Source organism: Adelges cooleyi, unplaced genomic scaffold (assembly GCF_023614345.1).
Source record: "Adelges cooleyi isolate 19-005CV unplaced genomic scaffold, UGA_ACOO_1.1 ACOO_flye_CR_arks_rails_tigmint_CR_PRNA_248, whole genome shotgun sequence".
NCBI classification, from domain to species: Eukaryota; Metazoa; Arthropoda; class Insecta; order Hemiptera; family Adelgidae; genus Adelges; species Adelges cooleyi.
Window position 1 is genome coordinate 1,764,092 of NW_026095913.1, and position 23,203 is coordinate 1,787,294.

Genomic DNA, 23,203 nt, shown 5'->3' on the forward strand with positions numbered 1-23,203 from the left:
CCAGAACGATTCGTGATTGCAATAATAATTATTATCATAGTAATTAGACTAACGTTTGCGCTGATCATATTTTATTATATTTCTGTTAAGTTCACAACTTACCTGTATGTAAATTTTTGTTTTCATTTCTAATTCATGTTCAATTTCTACAGTAATTATAATTCGTATAAAAACCGTTTGGCGTTGATCGTGTAAAAATAAATAAAACGGAGTTTATCATTGTTTTATATATATTTTTTTTTTTAATCAATGTGGCTTTGAAACCGTCTAGTCTGGAATTCTCGTCGAAATCCGACAGCAGCCTTTGACAATTTGGCCTTAATATCATTATTCCGCGTTGTCTTTGCCCCAATAGGAAATAGATAAGAAGATATATATGTAATCATACCTACTGTTTACGGGAAACGCTCGCGCAAAAAACTAGTCGTGGCTCGCGTGGAGGAGGAGGCGGCGGCGGCGGCGGCGGCAAACAAAGGACGCCGATCCGGTTGGGCACGTGGTGCACGGTGCGCGCGTATATACACGCCGGCGGTGGTCGGCGGGCCTCAGTACCGCGAGTAGTCGACGAGCGACGTGATAACGATATTGCCCAGCTGCAGCCATGCATTTTCGCGTATCGCCTCTGACCGCGTCCGGCATAGTCCCGGCGTTGGCGCTTCATATTATACTACTGTTGTGCCGCACGGGAGATGCCGGCGCGCAGGGGGAACTGTCGTACACGTTCGTCCGAGACTCGCCCGACAACGATTCGCCGACCACGGTTCAGCCCGGCCAGGACAGCGAACAGCCCTACGCCGTGGAGCTGTCCGACATGGTGTACAACCCGGAAACGGCCGGCGCCGACGCGGATGCGGAACCGACCGGACCGCCGGAAGCCGGGCCCGGGACACGGTGGGTGCAGAGGATACCGAAAGGCGCGGCCGTCAGGTCGGGCAAATCCGCTCAACCTCAGGCCCTACCGTCCGACGACAGCCCCGTGTGGTTCGGCCAAGTGCTCTCCAACGTCTTGTACGGCGGTTGGCCCGGCCAAGACACCAGCCCGGCTTGCGCCAGAGATTTGAACACCTATCGGCAGTACGTCAAGACTTCCACGCTTTGGGCGATCAAAAGTGAGTGCTGCACACGATATTGTTATGTCTGTGGCTTCGGGGAAAACCCAAACCCCCTCCCCTCGCAGCGGGGTCGGGGATGTCACGGGTCTATCGATAAAAGCGTTGCGATGACGGACAACTTGCTTAAAATTGTATTTCTGCTGTAATGGGGTGGACACGTTTGGGGTTGATAATTATTATTTATTACCGTAACTATCCGTCTGTCGTAAATGACAATATTTGATGAAAAAATATTTTTCAAATACCCGTTGATTCACTCGCTCAATATAGCAACTCAGAAACTGACTACGGTTAAAGTGTAATCGGTTTATCCTTGATGGAAATAAGTTTGACTAGAGATTTTTAAGAAAATTAACATTATACTAGATCTACCTTTGGTCTGATTTTCAGCACTTGACCATAAAATAAAGCGAAATAAAAAAAAGTTTCTATCCCTTTTGGTTTGTCAACACGCTTGTAATATTTCAATTAGTTTGATGTTTTACTCAATTTTGAAGGGGGGGGGGTAAACTTAACTAGTTTATGGCCCAATAAAATGCCTTTCAGGTAAGATTTCTGATCTATAGAGTTGCTACACGAAGAAATCGGTTCAGCTATTTAAAAAATATCTTGGGTTCAAACCAAAAAATTAAAACACATCATTGTAAAAACAATAACAGCTCCTAAGCTACGCATAGAAGCTAAAAAAAACATAAAAATATTCAAGAGGATGATGCCATACCCCATATTTATTAAGAAGCCAAGTATAGGTAATTTATTTTTTTAATTTAAGATAGTCATTGTATTAAGAATAATTTGCCGGGAATTTTGATCGATCCATAACCAGTTGTGGATAATTACTTTTAAAGTTATTAGAGGTTAAAATTTAAGGCGGTAGGTGGAGTACACGTAGAGTTTTTTTTTCTCTGCACACATTACTCTACCGCACTCCACCTCCCATTGTGCATTTGTACACCCCTTTTTACTATTGCAAAGATTCCGGTTAGTTTACAGCGCACTTGTTTCGTTCAGTTTGGTAATTTTAAAAATGATTATCCAAAACCGGTTTCAAAAGTTGATAGCCCTTTGGAAAAAATAATAAAAAATATAACAATTTGATTATTTCCTAATATTGTACAATAACATAAACTAAACTATCTTCAAAAAAAAAAAAATAACAACAAAATTGCAATAATTATTCTAACATAAAACGAGTGTCTTATCCTTAATGATAAAAAAAACCTCGGTACTTATAGAAATTAACTTAAAACCAAATAGACACAAAATAAAACCATTTTTTTCTTAACTATTATCCATATAGGTACAAAACTCCTTAAAAATGACAATCCCATTAACGCCCAAATGGTTTGCATTGCTATATAAAGTAATTTTTTATGTTATATGGTATTAACATACATATACAATATTGAAAACATCTCGAATAGGATGGAATGCGACGATGATTAAATATCAAATGTCCTGACGAGGACTTCTTCTTTGCACTATCCGTATAATCACGTTTCCTTAGTTTTTTGTTCTTAACTGCTCGGCGTACGTGGGTTGGTGTCAAGTTCGTTGACAAGGTGGTGACCTTGTTGGGTTAATATCTTAACCCGCCTAACCTGTTCCAGTGGAACGAGTGTGACAGCTCGAACTTGGTAGCTATTTACCTATAAAAACCCGTAGTTAATAATAATACTAGTAAGGTATTATTATCTGTTAAAAGAAGCTGTTTTTTCTCGAAATCGTTAATAACACTTTGTACCGAATTCTGTTGCAATTACAATTGGTGTTTTCGCTGTTTAACCCCCTCCTAAGTATTGTATGACATTTTGAAAAGCCAGCATGAATTTGATATTTTAGCTGGGTCGTGGTTTTTCCATTAATATTAACCGTGTGGTTTTCAATAAGCTGGTAAACATGTCGAACGATACACAAACATACCTACTGAGAAAATGATTACTTTTTAATGGAAAATCTGTAACAGTAGTAGAGATATGCAATAACGTCTGATTAGGTGTATTGGTTTCTTGTAACAGCTAAATAATAAAACATATACTTACAGGGTGATCAGTTTATCGAGAACAACTCAATATCTCATAGGGTTTAATAAGAAATTACATTTTTTATTTTCATAGTGGTTTTATACAAAGTGATCTCAATTTTTTACTATTTTGTTTTTTTTTTGGTTTTTACCCTTCTCCCAAACTAACGATTTTTATATCAAGTTTTAAAACTTAAATGGTAACGTATACATTTTATTAACTTTTGAATTAAGAATATTTTACTAAAAACGTTGATTGGTCTTTAACTAGTTTTGAACGCCTATTCTTAAAGTTATAAAAGTTTAAAAGTTAGGACGGGAAGAAAAGTGCGGTTTGAAAGTGCAACATATGTATATATTATAGAAATAATACTAAACTCCACCTTTACTCCTATCCTAAACTTAAAACTTCAATAACATACGAATGTAATAGGAACAAAAATAGTTATCCAAAAATGGTTTTTGACCAGTCAACATTTTTAGTACATTATTCTCAATTTAAAAAGTTAATAAAATATATACTTTACAATTTAAAATTCAAAAGTTTGTATAAGAATAATTAGTTTGGAATGGGGTAGGAACATTTTTTGGAAAATTAAGATCACATTATATGAAAAATAAAATAAAATAATTAATTAAACCAAATGAGATATTCAAGTGATTCACGATAAAATGATCACCCTGTATATTTTAATACGTAAACAAATTTTACATATGTAAAACGAAAATCAACTGAACAAGGCCTTCGAGTGAGACGACTAGCACGACCAGATTTGTTCAAAATCTTATTCAAATAAAAAAATTGTTTTTTCTTATACATACTGGTTTTATATTATGTTTTGTAATTTCAATTATTGAAATAATGGTTTAAAGTACAATTACATTTAAAAAAAAAAAAGCACATACAAACTATTTAAATAATATATTTATAAATTATTCAAGTAATTTTTTTTTTATTTTCAAATAAAAAATGTTTCGAATAACTTTTACTGGAATAATGGTATTTTCTAGATGCAGAACTCTGACCACGACATAGTTGCCAAATGACGGCTAAAAAGTTTACTAATTACAATTACTTTTATTGTTTTTAATGCTAAAAAATTATTAAAAAAATCCTCTGCCAAAAACGCTTATATTTGATTCGCTTGTGATGATTTTTTTTTTTTTTTAATTTCATTTACAGTGTTGGATGCTTCGGCCAAAGGACCCGAAGGTTTGTTGACCGGTAACACCGCGAGCTTTGGAAATTTCGAACAGTGTGTGGGCACATCGTCCAAACGGACCGGAGTGGCCGGTGGTTATAGTTTAATCGATATAGATTTCCGACCGACCTATGATGTGTACCCCGATTTCTACAATAACGATCATTCCAGAGATTATTTGCCGGACGACGACGAAGAATCAGTATGGGAAGCCATAAAAGTAATTTATAAACTCCAATATTTGTATTGTATGCAGTATTAAACAACCGGTTAGGTTACCTTGTGTACGTAGCGATTAATATTATACCAATTTACACACCGACCAACCAAATTTTATCACCACTGCTTTAGATTTCAGCATCAGTAACTACAGATATACTTGTCAGTCTAATCTAGTACATACAGATATAATATTTTCACATTTTTTTTAATTTTTAAGTACTCGTATAATGCAATCATTTTAATTATCAAACGGTAAGCTTCCGTGCAATTTGAATTTCTTTCTTTCCTTTTTTTATAATAAAAGCAATTCAATAATAACAAGACAATAATATAGTATAACCAATTTAATGGGTTTTGTTGATGTACTCTCTGATTGTCTTAGAATTACATTGTATTTTTTACTAACATTTGATTTTGGTTTTTCGTTACAATTTTTACAACATCATTTTTTTTTATTCATTTACATGATTATATCTAATGTTAACGTTTAATATATTATTAGTATTTACTTATTTGTTTTCAAGGCACAGCCGATTAGCATTTTACTAAATTGATAAAATTATTCCTATACCATAATAACTTGTCTACTTTTTTAAACGTAATATTATCATATTTTTCCTCATAATTATATTCATTTTTATTAAAATTAAAATTAAAAATTTATTTTTAAACTTACATTTTTATTTTTCTCTTTTAATTTTTCATTTAATTAACTACCAATAGTTCTTACTTTATATGAAAAAAAAAATATCTAGAGTTGATTTTTCAATTAAATTGTCGATGATTTACTGTTGTATAAATAATACAAAATTAACAAAAAACATACAATTCTTACACAAGTGTTTTATTATCTTTGTCGTCATTTGTTAGGTTACCTTGATTATAGAAATAAATTACACCGGTTTACATACTGACCGTCGCAGTCCAACTAGTTTTTATTATCGGTAACTTCACCAAGTAGGCGTATCTTTTAATAATAATGTTTTAACCGTATCATTGATTTTTTATGTAGATTTTAATTTTAAAAAATACTCATTACGCTCAATTGTAGTGTAGCAATTAATTAGTTGTTAATTGCAATTCATCAGTTTAACGGTACATCAACCACCGTTACATTAGTTATGTCTAATCGTGCGCTCTAGATAAAGATAATTTCATAAAAATGTATCTAGATACAGATAAAGATAACCTAACCTAACCGGTATATGATGAGTATATGTTTTATCTAGATAACTTATATAGATAATTTCCAACACCGATTGTAATACATCTTGTTAGTTTTGGTTTAGGTTAGGTTAGGTTTAGTTTTGGCTTGTCCGTATTTTGATCCACGTTGGACTTCCTGTTTTAGGACAACATACAAGTAGAGTATGTTCAGAGACACCGTTACCAGTGGGCGGTTTGCTTACCAGACACGTGCAAGGTGGAAGACGTTCACAATATAGTAAGCAATGCTCTGTTGCCAGAACTTAAACGCAACGGTCTAGAAGGAAATATCAGCGTGGACCCGACACTGCACACTTCCAAATACACCACTTATAAATACACGGCAGGATTTTACTTAGTGATGTAATTATAAGAGTTGTCTGCTACGATAAAACATAATATTCCGTACGAGTCAACAATGTGTTTTATTTTTTTATTATTTTAGCACCGGGTTTTTGTTATTGATCGGTCTAGTTGGTGCTGGAACAGCCTACGATTTTGTGTTTTTGTATTACAGACCCAAGTCCGAACACGGACCGTTAAGTACGTACCTAACAGCTGATGTATCGGTATGAGAGTAATAGATTTCTGTTTTGTTTTTTGAAATATATACTCGAGTACCATACCCGTACAAGCGATGACGATTTTATTTTTTATAATTATTTTCAAATAATTGTATATTGTTTTTTTTTTGTTTTTCAGAGAAAATTATGAAGCCTTTCTCGTTAATATCAAACATCGAACGCCTATTGAAACCCTCCGAGTCCGACGAATTTTCCGTGATCAACGGTTTGAAAGTCTGTTGTATTCTACAAGTGATCCTCGGCCATAGAAATATATTAGAATACGGATATCCTCAAATGGACAGCGATTGGGTGTATTGGGTAGGTAAAGGTGCTCAGTCCAACAACGGCACGACGTTATACCCAATTGCGATACTCGTTAGTCACTTTTGTGTGTGTGTTTTTTTTTTTCATTCTAGACGCTACACAATTTCATGTGTAACTACTTCAAATGCATCGTTTTCCTGGAAACGTTTTTCGTTATCAGCGGCTTCCTCACTTACATCATGATCACAAAACAACTCGAACAAAAGAAACAGCTGAACTTCATACCGATCATGATCTACAGATGGTTAAGGTTCGTAGACGGTTGTCGTAAAAAAAAAAATGATCAACTTGTTCAGACAAATCGGTTAGGTTAGGGGCGAGGCGGTTTAGAACTCGATTCAGCCTGTGACTTTGAAAGTATTATTGTAAATTTCGTTTGATTAATAATCATTATGCTTTTAGGATATTCCCCGTGTACGCGGCTCTCATCGTCACATACATATTTGTACTGCCCTACATGAACAGCGGCCCATATTGGCAGAACATCGTGTACAGGGAGTCAGAAAGATGCCAAAAGAACTGGTGGACCAACGTGCTTTTTATTAACAACTACGTGCACACCGACGAATTGGTATGGTTATATAGTCTTCTCTACTTGTTCTTTTTCATTATCTTCTTCAAACTCATAATCTATAATATATTCTGTTTTACCAATCCTTAGTCCATGTCCTTCAAATGCTATTCTCCTACCAACGGTACATCACTCTGTATTTCCTTCGTAACTTCATCCATTACAACATGAAACAGGTAAAGGCTCAAAGCAGAACCTACACTGACTTTTGACCCTTTCCTCTTTGAATCTTCATACGTATATCCTCTAGTATGGTTATATAGTCTATGAAAGTAATAACATCACAGATTAGACGAAACCAGATGGTGCACTTTGCCAATTTACTGATAACTCAAAACCCTCCTCGACTCAGTATGACCACGTTCTAGAAGTCGATTCTGGTTTTATCCAATCTGTGATAATATCACTGTTACCCGCCGTACACAACTCACCGGACTATCGTTTGCAGTGCATAATTCCAGCGTGGTATTTGGCGTGCGATATGCATTTCTTCATAGTCGGAACACTCCTTACATACGTCATGTGGAGATGGCAGGAATTGGGCAGATGGGCTCTAGGAGTCTGTATAGCGGCTTCCACAATCATCCCCGCGTATATGATATACGTTGGCAACTATCAAACGGTCGGACCCCTAGACGCAGCGTGAGTGTTCGCATTGGCGAAATTTCAAAGGGAGGAGGGGGGAAGGGTTAAAAATATTACCTCTAAAACTTTTAAATTAAAACTCACTTCCGAAAGTCTACATTTTTAACACGAGACTTATTGGACAGTGTTGAGCCCACATAACAGAAACAACTGTTTAGATAATATAAAAATATTTGGTAAATTTCTAGTGAAAATAACATGAATGAAAATTGTTTGAAAAAGAATAACTATAAAGTCTATAAAATTATTATCGAAACGTTTAGTCGGGCTAAATTGATTAATTATAACATTTTACTCGAATGTTGTTTATAAAACTATTTGTTGTAATCTCCTGACCCTTATGTAAATGTATTTTAAAGGAGCCTTAAGGATTTAGCCAAAACATCTTATTATACCGACGTGTACATCAAGAGTCACATGAGAGCCACGCCGTATTTCATTGGAATGGCAGCCGCGTACATTTACAAAAGACTTAAGGAATCGGATTACAAAGTGTCGCTGGTAAAGCACAGTGCAAATCAGCGCTATGAAAATTGTTTACCGTTTTATCATTGTGGTTGAATTTTTTTTAAATTTTTTTATAGAAAAACCGCATTATTTGGATACCGATTTGTGTTGTCGTTGGAAATCTAGTGTACTTGGGAACATCGGTATTTTACACGTTCGGAATAGGTCTCCCGTATTCCTCTTTGAAGCACTCCATGTACTTCACAATCAGTCGGTTGGCTTGGTCGCTGATCATGTCCTACACCATAGTGGTCCACGGAGTGACCGGTTTAGGTAAGAACGTTAACATGGACACCATGGTTTTAGACTAGGGACCTATCTAGAATTATTAGCGTCATCGCGACACCCAAAGGTATGGTTGGTTAGATTAGGTTAGGTTAGGTTAGAGAGGAAGAGCAGAAGTGAAATAGAAGTGAGGGGAAGTGAGGGGGAGCAAGGCAGAAGATGTCAACACGAGGCCTCGAGAAAGAGGGAATGAGGTCATGGAAACGTTGGTGGGATAGGTCTGGGAGAGGAGCAGAGAGAAAAACACTTGCGTGATTCTGAGTATTTCCGCGTAGAAGAGGAAGGGAAGGATGAGAGCACGACAGGAGGGAAGGAAGAGAGGAAAAGACCACGGTGAAGGGAAGGGAGGGGATCAAAGCGGAAGATGAGGGCTAGAGCTGTGCAAATTCGAATAAAAAAAGTTTTATGTATTTTGTAAATGTAGTATATAACATTATAATAATATGTATATACAGAGTAATGTTTTAAAATACAATTTCTTTAAAAAAAACACTTGCAGACAATTTGAAAATTGTTCGAATAATTTGAATCATTTTTTTCGAAATAAGCGAGGAGCGCAAAACATATCCATTGTTTCCGTGTAGCTGAGAAATTAAATTAAACTTTATTTTACCGATACCGAGTAAACCGAGAATTTTAATCGTCCTACTACAAAGGAATTATTGTTGTTATTTGCAGGCGTTATTTTCAGCGGCTTTTTAGGTCACAGAATGTTCCAAGTGTTCGGAAAACTCGTGTTTTGTATATACGTTTTCCAAGAAATCATTCAACTCCAAACGGTCGGTTCGATCAAGTACCCGATTTACCAAGACTTCACGACCATAGTACGAACAATTGACTACTTGAATTCCCAACATAACAATGGTTTTAATTGTTTTCATTATTATTATTATTTTTGTTGTTAACAGACAATGAAATTTGGCGGTGACCTGTTCGTGGCAGTGGTGTACGCGTTCATCATGAACGTCACGGTGGAATCGCCTTTTGACAGGCTGCAAAAGAACGTTATGAAAATGTTTTACGGAGGTGAATTTTAAGTGCTTAAAATAACAAAAAAAAACACACGGATATTATGTTTTTAGCCTGGGGGTCAATGCAAAATTTGCATTAACGAAATCTGTCTCATTTTATGCACATACAGGGTGATCCATCTGATGTACATCTAATATTTATACTTTCCGAAAAAACGATCGTCCTACACCGGATGCATCACCCTGTGTATAATATGCAGGTGTCCGTCTCAAAAGGGGGAGGGGAAATAATAAGAGAGGTGTAATTCGAATTCAGAAGGATTTGATCTTACCTAGCACCCCTTCTAGTTGCGCCAACGGAGGGAGAGACGTTGGTGATACTAAATACAAATCCGCTAATACTATTTCAAAACGTTATTTTCAGAAATGTTTATAAAAAAAACCAAGGAGCACCTACCGGAAGTCCAAACCGAATTCACACTAAAAGACTCGAAGGCTTAAGACTATAGTGAAACTAATATTACATACAGTTTGCGTTATTCCTTGTAAATAGACAACTAGTTACCCGAAACTGCACTGTTCGTGGCCACGGTCATGACTAAACGAACATCAGCTGTAAAGTATATATATATTAGTCACCATAACTTTCAAATCGACGTCTATCATGAGGCGTTTTTCGAACTCTGTTTTTTTTTTTTTTTTTACAAACAATGATAATATTGTAAATTATATTGTAATTACTCAGCTGTACGGTCCAACTCTACAGTTGTAAATAGTTACGTTTCATGTAGAAGTTAGTTTTTGTGAGCAAAACTAGAAAGTAACCGATTTTGTTAACTTTTTTTTTTTTGGTTAAATTGACTGTATTTGTAAAAATAAAAGAGTTTTTTTAATGTGACGATTTGGTGGACGTGTCAAGAGCTAAACGGAAGTATAACGGTACCGATGGAGGTTAATGTCTTGAGAAGGAAAACCGAGGTGGACCCGTGGAAAAAGAGTGAAATTGTCAAACGAGTACGCATTAACGACGATCATATTAAGCAAAAGCACTTTGCATGCATAATGTATGTAGCTTGCTAATGAGACAATATGAAAAATAATTATTATTTTATTAAAATTCGTCGGTTTTGTAATAAATATATAATATATAGGTATATTTTTTGTATTAGGTATTTATAAAATGTATAAATTATTATAACGACATAATATTATTACACTGTTTAAATGTATATTTTTAAATACATAAGTAAGATTTGATTTTTTATTTATGTACGTTATTTCATTGTGCTGTTCTGGAGTGGGTACAAAATACAACACGCGTTCTAAATCCAAACCCAACAATAACGTATACCGACTGACCGGTATACCGTAGACTCCTGTATAGCTTATGGGTTGTACTACTCAAGCGTGTATACCTTTAAGATTTTTTTTTTTTTTAGTTTCTTTTCGCTCTTCGTTAACCATAACGCGGTGACGTCCGGATCCGCTCGAAGGCAATGCAAACAGAATAGGCCGAGAAAATCGCCACAAAGCCAATAAAAGCAATAACGTCGATCAAATAGTGTCGGTACCAAGTCAAGTGTACTATGCTGCCGTTTTCAAGTGATGTCCCTCCCTTGTGCCTGATCACGTATTCCGTCCAATAAACCGCCTTGTCGACAATGGCCGATCGAGAAATAAATAGCCGACGCTCTTTTGGCGTTGTCTGCGATCCTTGAAAAGTGAAAAATTCCAAGTGGTGGGTTTAAACATTTTCAAATTTGGTGCAAGCTATTAGGATTTTTCAAATTATTATTTTCCATACTTCAATAGTTATTAGTTGGCCCAATTTTGCCTTATTTTCCAACAACGTGACCCCATTTTTAATATGCGAAAACCCTATCACTTTTTTAATTGACCGATGATTAAGATTTTTTAATTGAAGACGTACATTATCTTAGGCTTCTGATAACGTCGACTGGTCAAAACCCACATTTGAAAAATTGCTTTTCACCTTTCCTCCCGTCCTAAAATTTTAAACTTTGATAACTTTTTTTAATAATTATTCCGAACTGGTTATCGACTAGTCAAACTTTTGTTAATTTAAAACGTTTTAACTTTGGAATTCAGTAATTATTAACTTAATATTATTGACGTTTGTGTTGATAAGTCAACGTTCAACAAATATGATTGATTTAACAATCTGATTGATTACTTTTACAGTTGTTAGTGTTTAAAATTTAAAACGGCAAGTGGCGTGCGGTTGAGTAATTTGTACAGATAAATACTAATACTTCACACTTCACTGTTCCTGCTATCATAAACTTTAAAATTTGATAACTTTTAGAATAATTATTCAAAACTGGTTGTGCTTAAAAAGTGAATAAAATATAATGTACGTTACCGTTTAAGAAGCCAAGTCCATATTAAGGTCTTAACACAAAAGGTGCAGGGTAAGGTATAGTCTTATACCATCTATGATTTTGACTGGGTCATACTTGTATCATTGCCAACCCAAAATGGTGTCTTTTTGTTTGTCAGGTAAATAATTAATCGTTCACCGCCACTAACAATAATAATATGGTCACGTTTGCGTAACCGAACTCGAGATGTCGTACGACGACCTTTGAAAGGAATACAAAGGCAATTATTATTATTAACATCCGTCTTTTATTGTCCGCCTCGACGGTATTGTAATGAAAATCGTTTCGATGAACTCCCGAGTAACTTTATACGACTGTTCGCCGCCGCGAATGTAGTATTTTAATAATATTTCACTTGGCACACGCTATAGCTGAAAATTAATTCCCTCGTCGCCGCGTGACACAAGTATAACACAAACGTCCTAACCGGAAAGTGTACCGGAAATGCTAATAATATGTGCGAACAAGATGCAATCATCTCGTCTCGTGCGAACGTGTCGAGCTACCGTGTACCCAAATCACGGTGTCGAGTTATTTATTTACATATAAGAAAATACAAAAAATAACGGGCCGGTCCGTACAAGACACGCCTAAATTATTTATAACCAACGTGTGACATGCCAGACGTCACCGCGGCCGTTAGGACGGAAGATCCGCAGCTAATATAAAGTGATTTGCATCCGTCAGATTTTATTTTCTGTTTAGATTAAAGTCATAAATTTTCTGGTTGTTTTTATGATGTGTCAACATACGTCGGAATACATTAAATTGGGCACGATGATTGGTAACCGCAGAGATGGGCGCGATTATCATCCCCGGATCATTGGCTTAGTTTTTTTTTTTTTAATCGTCCAAAGACATCCTGAATAGTTACAGGATTAAAAACAATCCATATTATTCCAAATGGGTCGGATTAATGGATTACGAAAAAATACAATCCATCATGGACAGTGATGGGCAAGATTGCTGATCCCGGATTACTGGTTTATAATTCAAGTGATCCTGATTATTAAATCCGTTATACTAGAATAAACGTAATCCAATTTTTCGTTAATTTCGGATTATTAATGGAATCTATTATCCCCATAAACTAAGTATTGCTGGAATAAATATAATCCGTTATCCGAAAACTCAAGACTAATCCATTTTACGCCCATCTCTGATTGTAAGGCCAGAACTAAAACATACAACCCAAACCAAAAAAAAAAAAATTAAAAAAGACAAGTACAGCTTATTAATTCTAACCAGTGCCGTCTAAATCAAACAAGTACAAACCAGTACAGTAAGAAATGATCTAAGTAGCGTCCAGTATCCACTGATTCACAAACACCAGGGGGAGGGGGTGATGGGGTTGTCAAAATTTAGGTTAAAGACAACCCTAATTAATGTTTTATATAAACTTCGACTTGATCCGAACAAAGTTTATGAAATTGATATTTTTTTTTTTCTCAAAGTGGAGCGATCATGATTCATAAAATGTTTTCAGGCAATAATCATTTTTTTTTACCCAGTTTTCGGTCACCTCAAAACTTATCCCTTCGGAGAGGAAACAAAATGTATAATTTCATGCTGGCGTCTTCTTACCCTTCCCCTTTTTGAACTAATGTTATATTTTTGCTGTGTCGCAATCAAATATCACGTGACAACGTTAAAAACAAACTTTTATGTGCAAAACAAACAATTTGCATGGTCAATATTAACTGAGCAATTCCGCTGAATTTCAAAGTAGTTTTTGAACTCGTGTACGATTTAACTGTTTCTTGGACAACTAAAAGTAGACTTCTTCTTGGCAAGCTTGTTAAAACCTATTTGCATTTCTTGTGAAAACTTTTTAACTTTGCTAGTGCAATACAATGCAGGAGTACTTGTGCTAAGTTTAAACACTTACTCGGGGGAGCATAACTAATAATATGATGGTTTTTTTTTATGCTAAGAATATAATGTTTTTAACGTCAATATTAACTTTAGAGCTCCAAATAGTATATATTAAAAAATTGTTTTTAAAATTCCAAAATATAAATAGCCGCTCTACTATAAATCACTTAACGCAAAAATACCGACCAAGATGACTTTTTATGAGTCTTTGACAAGTTTGTTTATTTTTATTTCCTCTTGTGATTTGTCCATTTTGGTTACGAGGTCACCGGTGCCCACTGCTCTGTATGTTTAATGCATAAACTGCACGTTATATATTTATTACTAGGGTGTTTTTGAAATCGGATAAATTGGTCGACCGACAACAGTTCTACACGTTTGATTTCGTTTTCCAACTTTTCTCGGTCAGCCTGAAAATGTTAATGATGATCCCAAAGGCCTGCATTGCCTTTAATATTATAAATTGATCGCCGAAAATGGGAAAGCCAATTAACGGCACTCCTGCGGCGTCTATGGATTCCATTATCCCGTGCACTCCACCGTTAGTAATAAGAACCTTGCAATTGGGATGTTCAAAACCTGATACTTTTTTATTTATTTCAACAATTACTTCTACTATGTCCCTTTGCGGTAACCAAGATAACTGTTGGTAACTGCCGGCGTAGAAGTTATCCGGAAATTCTTGCTGGTCCATTTGAAAACGATCTTCTGTTCCAAACGGCCCAAGACGTTTACGATGGTCGCCAAGGAGTGTTTCGGTATGCCAGACACGTCCGGAATGGTGCTGAAATTGAAATACACCACGCCCGCCGTACAGTAAAATCTTCAAGTCTCTCTGCAAGTCACATAGTGTTTTAATCGAAAAACTTATATTTCCAGTTGCCCGGCACTCGTTTACCGCAGACAATTGTAAAACTGCGCATCTAAAATACAAATAGGAATCATACGGTATTCAAAACAACAACCGAAACATGGATTTCCATTTTCCCAATGAAAAATATTATAATAATTCGTATCCGACCAAAAAGAAGCATATTCACTACGTTTGTGTGAAACGAATAACACATTACAAATATTAAAATACTGTTTACTACCGGTTCAAAATCGTTTAACATTAATCAATTTTCTTTTGTTTTATAGAATTTAGTGTTCGAACGGCGGAACTCCTAGAATACTGTTAAGAGTATTGTTAGAATTAAAGAATCGTAAATCTCCAGGGTCAATAATTACTAATTGATTTTTAATAGGGTAAACGGAATTTTGTGTTAAAATTAAAACATTGTTACTAAGCTAAAAGTAATATGATGATTTTCATTCGAACTCAAAATAAATACTTACCCCAACTAATTTTGTACAAACGTAAGTTAAATCACTTCTATAATCTTAACTTTACTCGTAAAAAATTGGAATAAATGAGTAAACAAATCTATTTTCAAATCGAGTAATAAAATAAATAAATAAATCAAATATTTCAAATAAATTAGTAAATAGAGTAAACTAGTAAATAAAAAGAGTAACCAAGTCGATTCAATGCGAAAATAAATTGAGTCAATGAGTAAAAAAATCAAGCGAACGATTTAGCATGACGAGTAAATAAGTAACGAAATTTAGTTTAAAAAATCTAGTAAATGAGTAAATAAATAGAGTAAACTAGTAATTAAAACGATTAAATAAATATATATTAGATGTACAAATCGTGTAAACGAGTAATCATTTCGAGTAAATATGGTAAAACAAGTATAAGCTAATATAGTTTTTCAAATCGAGTAAATTGAGTAAATAAGTGAATAAATCGAGTAAACAGGTTGAGATTGTGTGAGCGACTAAAAAAATCGAGTAAACGAATAGAAAATCAAATAGAGTGAAGAAAATAGATGAACAATAAGATAGATTTTGATCTTACTGAGATCTAAGTGGTACGCTTTTTCTTTTCTCTTAATCCAAGTCAAACAATAAAACCGCTGTTTCAAACTGTTTACACCGACGATTGTAACGTTTATTTAACACAATAATTATTTTGCATTTTGAATCCGAATAATCCTGCAGCATCATTATTAGGGTTTTTTTTTATTTATTCATTCGTCAACTGCTTTTCTCAACAAGCATTTTTCATTTGGTTTATACCGCAATCGATTTTGAACTCTTAACATAGTGAACGACACTATACCAACAACAAGTAACATTAATGCGTTTGACTGTTGATTTTTTGCAATAATAATATACGTTTCTTGTGTTATATTATGCTGCTCTGTGGCTGACATTGGCATGTAAAATATATAAAAGTAATAAAAATACCTACTACGCAGTGGAGTCAAAGTCATGGGTCTTACTTACTTCTGATGTCAAAACTGTGTTAACCGTGGGCCGCATTGTGAACATATAGAGCCAAACCGTGTTTGTGTTGTACGATAAAAAAAAACACATTTAACGTCCAACGCCTTCTGCCTGAACACGAAAAATGTATTTAACAACCGTATGCCGGTTTTAATGGGTCGCATTATTTTTCCCCCCACATTATTAGCCTGCTAAACGCAGTAAACTATACCATTGTTCTGCGTACTATGTAAATCAACGAACCTTTTCCCGGATGACTCCAAAAAAACTGTTTCTAGAGTTTAAAAATTAATAGGCAACAAACTTTGGCGCACAGCTGCATTGCCTTTTCTACAAAAGTCACACGACAGCTTTTATTATTGAAAAATGTACACTTATTGCCAGTGAACTTACAACACCGTGTGTTAAAATAATTATAGAAAGATAAAAACTAAAGTTCACATAGTTATTAAAATATACGAGAATGACCCTTTTTCAACCAAAAGTAGGTGTACACATAAATTAGACCAGGGTAATACTTAGGTGACGAGCTTAAATTATGATAATTCAAATTAATTACCTCGACCGTTAAATTGTTTAATTAATAAAAACCTACTCGCGCGGTTGTTGTGTATGTCAACGAAAAAACTTACCTTTTTTATTGTATTTAATTAATTACACGGTTTAGCAGTAGTACAAGTGTGCTGACATAAAGTTCATATTTGTTTTTCTTTGTAATTTTTACTGGTATTTTTTTTTTTTATCTCATTATAAAGGTTTTAATATTAAGGTGTTCTAATTACAGTACAAAACAAAATTAAAAATGCATCTTACTCGTTAAGTATTTTATCAGTAAAAAATAAAAATACTCGCTGCTAAAGCTGGAAAATATTTTTTATTTTTATTTCAAACTGGGCCAAATTATACTTAAAATTAAAATATCTAAATACTATATCTAAATGAAAAATAAAATATTTACTTAAAAAATGTCATTATGATCACTAAACGATTATTAAAAATCCAATAGTTTTTGTTCAAGAGACATTAATGTATTACCTTTGTAAAGTGATGCCGTTATTAACAATTATAGAGCTAAAAATTTTCCAAGTATTTAATTAAAACAAATTAAAATGTTTAAATCGGAAATTAATTACTGAAAATATAAAACAACTGTTCAATTTTTTTAAATCTCATTTGACATTTGCTCTGTAGGCTTACCATTTTAATAATATTGATTTATGTAATGAATAATGATTATAATTAGTTTTACATTATTGTATCGACATTTCAACATGCTGCGTGATTTGCCTGCTATAAATAATAACTATGTGGTGATTGGGTTTTGTCAATACCGGTTTACACCAATTAACTATAATGAAACACCTCTAGCGAGAATATTCTAGAATATGCACTCTAAATACAACGCCACGTGCATCCATACAATGGTTAACTACTTAACTGCGACGTGACCCTTGTCCGTTTACGGTTGCCATAAAAAAATAATTCTATATACATATGTTAGACAATACAATGCACTTGTGGTTAATGTTGGTGTGAGTTAAGAAAATGTACGGTTCAACGACTGAGGTTCGATTTCGGGCTGAATATTATTGTAAGACCAACCGTTAAGTCTATTTCGTGAGAACATGACGTTTAGCAGATGCGACCAAAGTGAATTCCACGATAAGACTGTGCAATGTCAGCCCGGAAACGAACACCTGAACACATCCGGATAATATGTGTTATTAATAAATTTATAATTCACATAATGTGTTACAGCACATTCGTATATACAACGTCGGTTTATTAATTTGGATATTTAATGGAACAGAACATAAATGCGTTTACACAGAAAAAGTGCATGTAAAATAATAATAACGCAATTTATTGTAAACAAAATATGTTATGTTAGACAAATTCACATTGATCTTGTTTAAGGCGTTGGTTGTTAACAATACAACACATTTAATTTTCAAAAACTTTAACTTAGCATAATATTATTATATTTTTTTAAACTTGTAAAATTAAACTACTGTAAATAGTTAACAAATAAACCGAAAAACCCAACACACAATTATTTTTATAAAGTTGAAAAAAAACGTTTATAATAATGATTTCAACGTATCATAATATTGTATTATAATCTTAAATATCAATTTAATTAAGATATCATCAAATTAACGGTCGTTTAAAGTAAAGTAAATCATTTGACTTCTGGTGTTATTCACGTTTTGAAAAATCGTTTAACACTTTTCAAACAACCGTGTATGAATAATATAAAAACATTCGTCATTTTATATTTCACCCGTTATATTTTATAATCAATCATATATAAATAATGAAATAACCCTTAAGTAACGAGTTTGAAATTAAAATGATAACAAAAAGTAAAAATACATTATTATAAAAACAATGCCTCCTAAGCTCCACATAAAATTAATCCAAAATTCAAATAACCTTTATAAAAATAATAAATGTTTTCATACATTTCCAACTTTACTAAGAACGTGTGATACTTAACAAATATTTACCCTACGCTTGCAATAAACGTATACAACAGTTTAGGTTAAGCCAACTGTAACACCAAGTATAATCTATATAATACATTATTAAAAACTATTGACTCAAGCGGTTTTTTTTTTCATTTCTATCCGTAATAACAGCGTGTGTGTTACTTTATACTTTTTTCGCTTACCACAAATTAAAATAACAATTTACTTTAAGCCAACTGTAAAATAACACGTATCACCAAATATCCTATTCTATAAAATTATTGACTCGAGCGTTTCTCTTGACTCGTTTATACACAATCGTCGTCTTCAGGTCGAATATGTTAATATGTAACACATATGAAAACCGACCTCGTGGGTCTTCGATATGGCTCATGTTTGTGTGTTTGTAAAATATTTCAAAACTATGGAAAACAGTTAATTATCGTCCAGACGGGAAGATATAGTTCAAACGACCAACAGACAATTCATGATCGGTTTACACATATTGCACTTAACAAGAAAAATGTCCAAACGCCAAACGACCCATTTTGGTGAGTCCGATTACTTAGAACTCGTTTAAGGTTTCAAGAGGAATGTTTCAACAGCAAGCATATCTCGACACTACTTGTCATCTTTACTTCTCTGGCTGACACTTGCACTTAAGGCGGATTTGGAGCAGAAGTGACTTGAAGAGACATATTTTATTTGTCGAATTCACCGTGATGACTGAATGGGATAATACGTCCACTCGAATAATAATTGTATATGAAGAAAAACAATTTGACTCGGTTTGGGAGCCGATAGAAAACGTGACAAAATTGCACAGGTTGTTTACAAATTTAGTAAAAATGTTGTAATGCTGTTTGACTTTTGGAAACACTTAACGTTAATCAACTTATCTTTGCCTCGAGTTGACAACGAAGAACAACCACTTACACTATGGTAAAGTGGGTACAAAATCATTTTGATAAAAAACAAGGTGCTGTTAAAAATCAATTTAAAACACTGTTCATAGTCAAACGCTGCTAACATAAACAAGTATTATCACGGAAGTTCGCATCAGAGATGAAAAAAACTTGTAATACTCAAAAATTCTCCTGTAAAATCAACAAAAGACCGAATCACACATCTTCAAGTAATGAGGACGCTTAACGATAAGCTATCAAACACAGCATACTTCATTTTGTAACAACAATCAGGTACAATGATTTTATACTACTCGACTTAAAAATGTCCATTCAATCTGCGCAATGTGAAGACGAAGCTGGACACCTTACTAGCTTCTCATCTGCGTACTTCGATAGCACCAATGAATTTGCTAGCATTTCAATCAGACTTTTGAGAAACGCCAATCTTAAACCGTCTTCTATGTATTAGTCAACGATAATTATTCCTTTAACGGATTCAGCTATCGACTTGTCCAAAACCATGTATGCCATAGTGTTTATGGTTGTTTTCCGTTGTCAATTCGAGGCAAAGACAGATTAATTAACGCCGAGTGTTTCCATAAGCTAAACAGCATTATAAATTTGACTAAATTTGTAAGCAAACTATGTAATTTTGCCATGTTTTCGATCAGTTCCTGAGCCGAGTCAAATTGTTTTTTTTTTTCATATACAATTTTTATTTGAGCTTCCGTGTTTTCCCAATCGATCATCTACAAAAAAGGCGACAAACAAATGTCTCACAAATAATTGTCCTCTGCTCCAAACGGGGTCCAAGCGCAAGTGCCTGAATCAGTTAAAAACTATTTTTTTTCATTTACTTAACTCATAGATAACATTTAGGTTCAGCCATCGATTATAAATAATATTAAATTCAACATTTCATTGTAATGTAGAAAATTCCTTATTTAAAAATGAATATCATTAATTATGGCCACTCGACCGTTGTTGTTTTGTATGTCAACGAAAAACCTTTTTTATTGTATTTATTTAATCACACTCGCTTTAGCTGTAATAGGAGTGTGTTAACATAATGTTCATATTTATTTTTCTTTGTAATTTGTATTTTTTTTTTTTTTAATTTCATTATAAAGGTTTGTCATAACCCTCTCGTCGCGACAATTTTACTTGAAAATGTTTAAAAAAAACACTTTAATTAGAACTGTTACATGTTAATTGTATCTGAAATAAAAAAAAATAGTAGATTAGAAATAGTTTTCAATCAATGTACATATTTGTTATTTGGTAATAAATCATTTATGAAAATAATGAAAATATTTACAAGATGATCTTAATTTAGGTTTACTTAACGGTGTTTCTTTATATTAAATGGTCCGACTAATAATTTTAGAAAACGTTAAGCTGTATATTTTACACAAAAAACACATTACCTGGCCAATATCTATCAACAACGTTGTTACTAGAAACAGGGAAAGCCGTTTGAGATTTAGGATTGTTCAAAGTAATTGCAGTGGATTTAATAGCTAATACCGTTTAACAACAAACATTTTCTTTGTTAAAATTATGAATATTGTCTATATTAATATACGAAAATGTTTTCTAAAACAATAACTACAAAATGTCAAAGTAAACTAGTGTAGGGCGTTAAAAAAGTCACCCGGTATTATTCAGTTTAAGAAAACGATTCTATGAGAATCAATGGATACTGAACCCAACTTGGTAATTTCTTACTGTGCTGATTCAGGTTGTGTTTGGTTTGAACTGTGCTGGGTTTTTAAAAATAGTCCTATCCGATTAGAAAACACAGGCAATGAGATTCTTGTATTCTTATCGAAATGAGATTATATATTATTTTAAGTAGGTGAGTTTGATTTCTGGTCTAGTTGGTGTAATTATGTCGTGACCGAAATTAACACAAATACACGCTTTGTGGGGTTTATGGAAACCCTTATTGAAATGGGTTTGCGCCAACGAAAGGGTAGCAGTATATTTATTTATTATTTTTATTATTAATCTCGCATGCCATATGTTTGAAAAGCTTCGGCAAAGATTATGAACGAGTCACGGCCTTGACTTAGTCGACCTAAATTGCATTGGTGTTTTTAATTTATAATTTAGATAGGTAATTGCTTAAGGGTCTCTCGACTCGGCGACTGTCCACTAAAACGGCGGGTAAATACTTGCTACATTTTCTATTAGCTAGATAATTGAAAGTCCGGGCACGGGTTTAAAGTAAATTAGACCGGCTTGTTAGGATAAGTCTCAGAAAGGTAACCGCCGCTCGTCCGTTGTGAGGGGTAAACCGTACAAGCGACTTTTTTACTACTCGAACCGAACGCTTATACCTCTTGTCTTAAGTACATCTCACAGTTACCGTCACTCCTATACAATATTCCCTAGTCGTGTATTTATTTATCAACTTCAGCGCCGTTTCATCGAGCAAAACGTCATCAACAACATGCTGGGACGATAACAATCGTTTGTACATCAAACACACAACATGATCGTTGACAGAGTAGGTTTATTATTTTGTCAAAGACAATACCAATCATAACGATAACCACAAGCCGATTGTTAGCTAAGCTACGGAACGCGCAATTGTCTCAAGTACAAAAACACAAGCAGGGGTTCTCCCATTGTAAGTATTTAATTTAATAGCTCATCGAGTGAATCACGTGGCACTTGTTCGCAAAAAAAGTCTTCCATTTTCGTCTAATGGTTTTACAACTGCACCCTAATCGACTGTATTTAGATACAGGTGGTTGACAGCCGGGGTCGGAAAAACCAGTGTTTTTAAGAAACCAAATGGTTTAATTGTAAGACACAAGACGAGGATCGTTTAGTACCCGTGTAGGATATGTGTGACAGCAAATGGGGGGGGGGGGGGTGACTCGAGTTCCGTCGGTTGTCTCATTTAACTACAGCCATTAAACTAAAAGGTACCAGCTGGCTTATATGATCACCATACAGGCCGGCGTGCTCATATAGCTGTTATTATTAATGCAAAACATTATTTCAGTAATAATTACTTTCGAGGCTGAAATTCCATAACTTAACTAACCAACAAACGTAATGTGTTGTTTTTTTTTTTTTTAGCTTCGATGCGTAGCTGAGATAATGGCTCTTTATTTTGTTTTTTGTCTAGACCCAAGATATTTTAAGATAACCTGCAACCCTCACTGTGCTGGCTTTTTTTTTTTTTTACATGTGATCTGAAATGATATATTAACAGGCACGCATTAAAATAATAATTAGTACTACAAAAAAAAAAAAAACATTTTTTAATAATCAAAAATGGAAAAGTCTCCCCCAGTGTTGACAAACGCCACTCAATTCCGAATGACAGACATTTTGACTGGTCGATAACGGGTTTTGTGTAAACACTTTTGGAGTTAATAGCGTTTATATTAAAGCGACCGAAAATGATTTTTCAATTATTCGAATAATAAAAAGGTTTTTTTTTCTCCATATATTATGTTATAGTAAACGAGTATGGTAATACAATGAAAAATATTTTCGGTTCAAGATTTGTGTAAATCATTTAAAAAAAAAACGAAATCGACAAATATTTTTTATCAAAAA

General features: G+C 34.0%; 2 protein-coding genes across 6 annotated transcripts in view; one reads left to right on the forward strand and one right to left on the reverse strand.

Moving 5' to 3' along the window:
* LOC126837370 (phospholipase B1, membrane-associated-like) overlaps nt 1-16,357 on the reverse strand; it is a 37,840-nt gene extending 21,483 nt beyond the window's left edge. For 2 of the 5 annotated variants that reach the window (XM_050571266.1, XM_050571269.1), the window contains exons 1-2: nt 16,246-16,357; nt 12,018-14,834 (exon numbers count right to left, since the gene is read on the reverse strand). The gene's annotated coding sequence lies outside the window, so the exon portion shown is untranslated. Of the gene's footprint in view, nt 1-12,017; nt 14,835-15,249; nt 15,329-16,245 lie in introns of those variants that run through there. The other 3 variants (XM_050571268.1, XM_050571272.1, XM_050571267.1) reach the window with 3 other exon arrangements.
* On the forward strand, nt 539-10,898 carry LOC126837367 (nose resistant to fluoxetine protein 6-like). Its single transcript, XM_050571261.1, has 13 exons — nt 539-1,109; nt 4,319-4,557; nt 5,911-6,128; nt 6,211-6,308; nt 6,468-6,649; nt 6,748-6,905; nt 7,058-7,226; nt 7,675-7,868; nt 8,231-8,372; nt 8,456-8,651; nt 9,342-9,487; nt 9,572-9,689; nt 10,059-10,898. The coding sequence occupies exons 1-13, from the start codon at nt 602-604 to the stop codon at nt 10,133-10,135; spliced, it is 2,445 nt and encodes an 814-aa protein (XP_050427218.1). The 5' UTR covers nt 539-601; the 3' UTR covers nt 10,136-10,898.
* Nucleotides 16,358-23,203: the final 6,846 nt, after the last annotated feature.

Excerpts from the sequence above, each read along its gene's own strand:
- LOC126837367 (XM_050571261.1), top strand. The coding sequence starts at position 602 with ATGCATTTTCGCGTATCGCCTCTGACCGCGTCCGGCATAGTCCCGGCG. Across the intron at positions 4,558-5,910 it reads CAGTATGGGAAGCCATAAAA|GACAACATACAAGTAGAGTA; the intron begins GTAATTTATAAA and ends TTCCTGTTTTAG. Across the intron at positions 8,373-8,455 it reads CGGATTACAAAGTGTCGCTG|AAAAACCGCATTATTTGGAT; the intron begins GTAAAGCACAGT and ends ATTTTTTTATAG.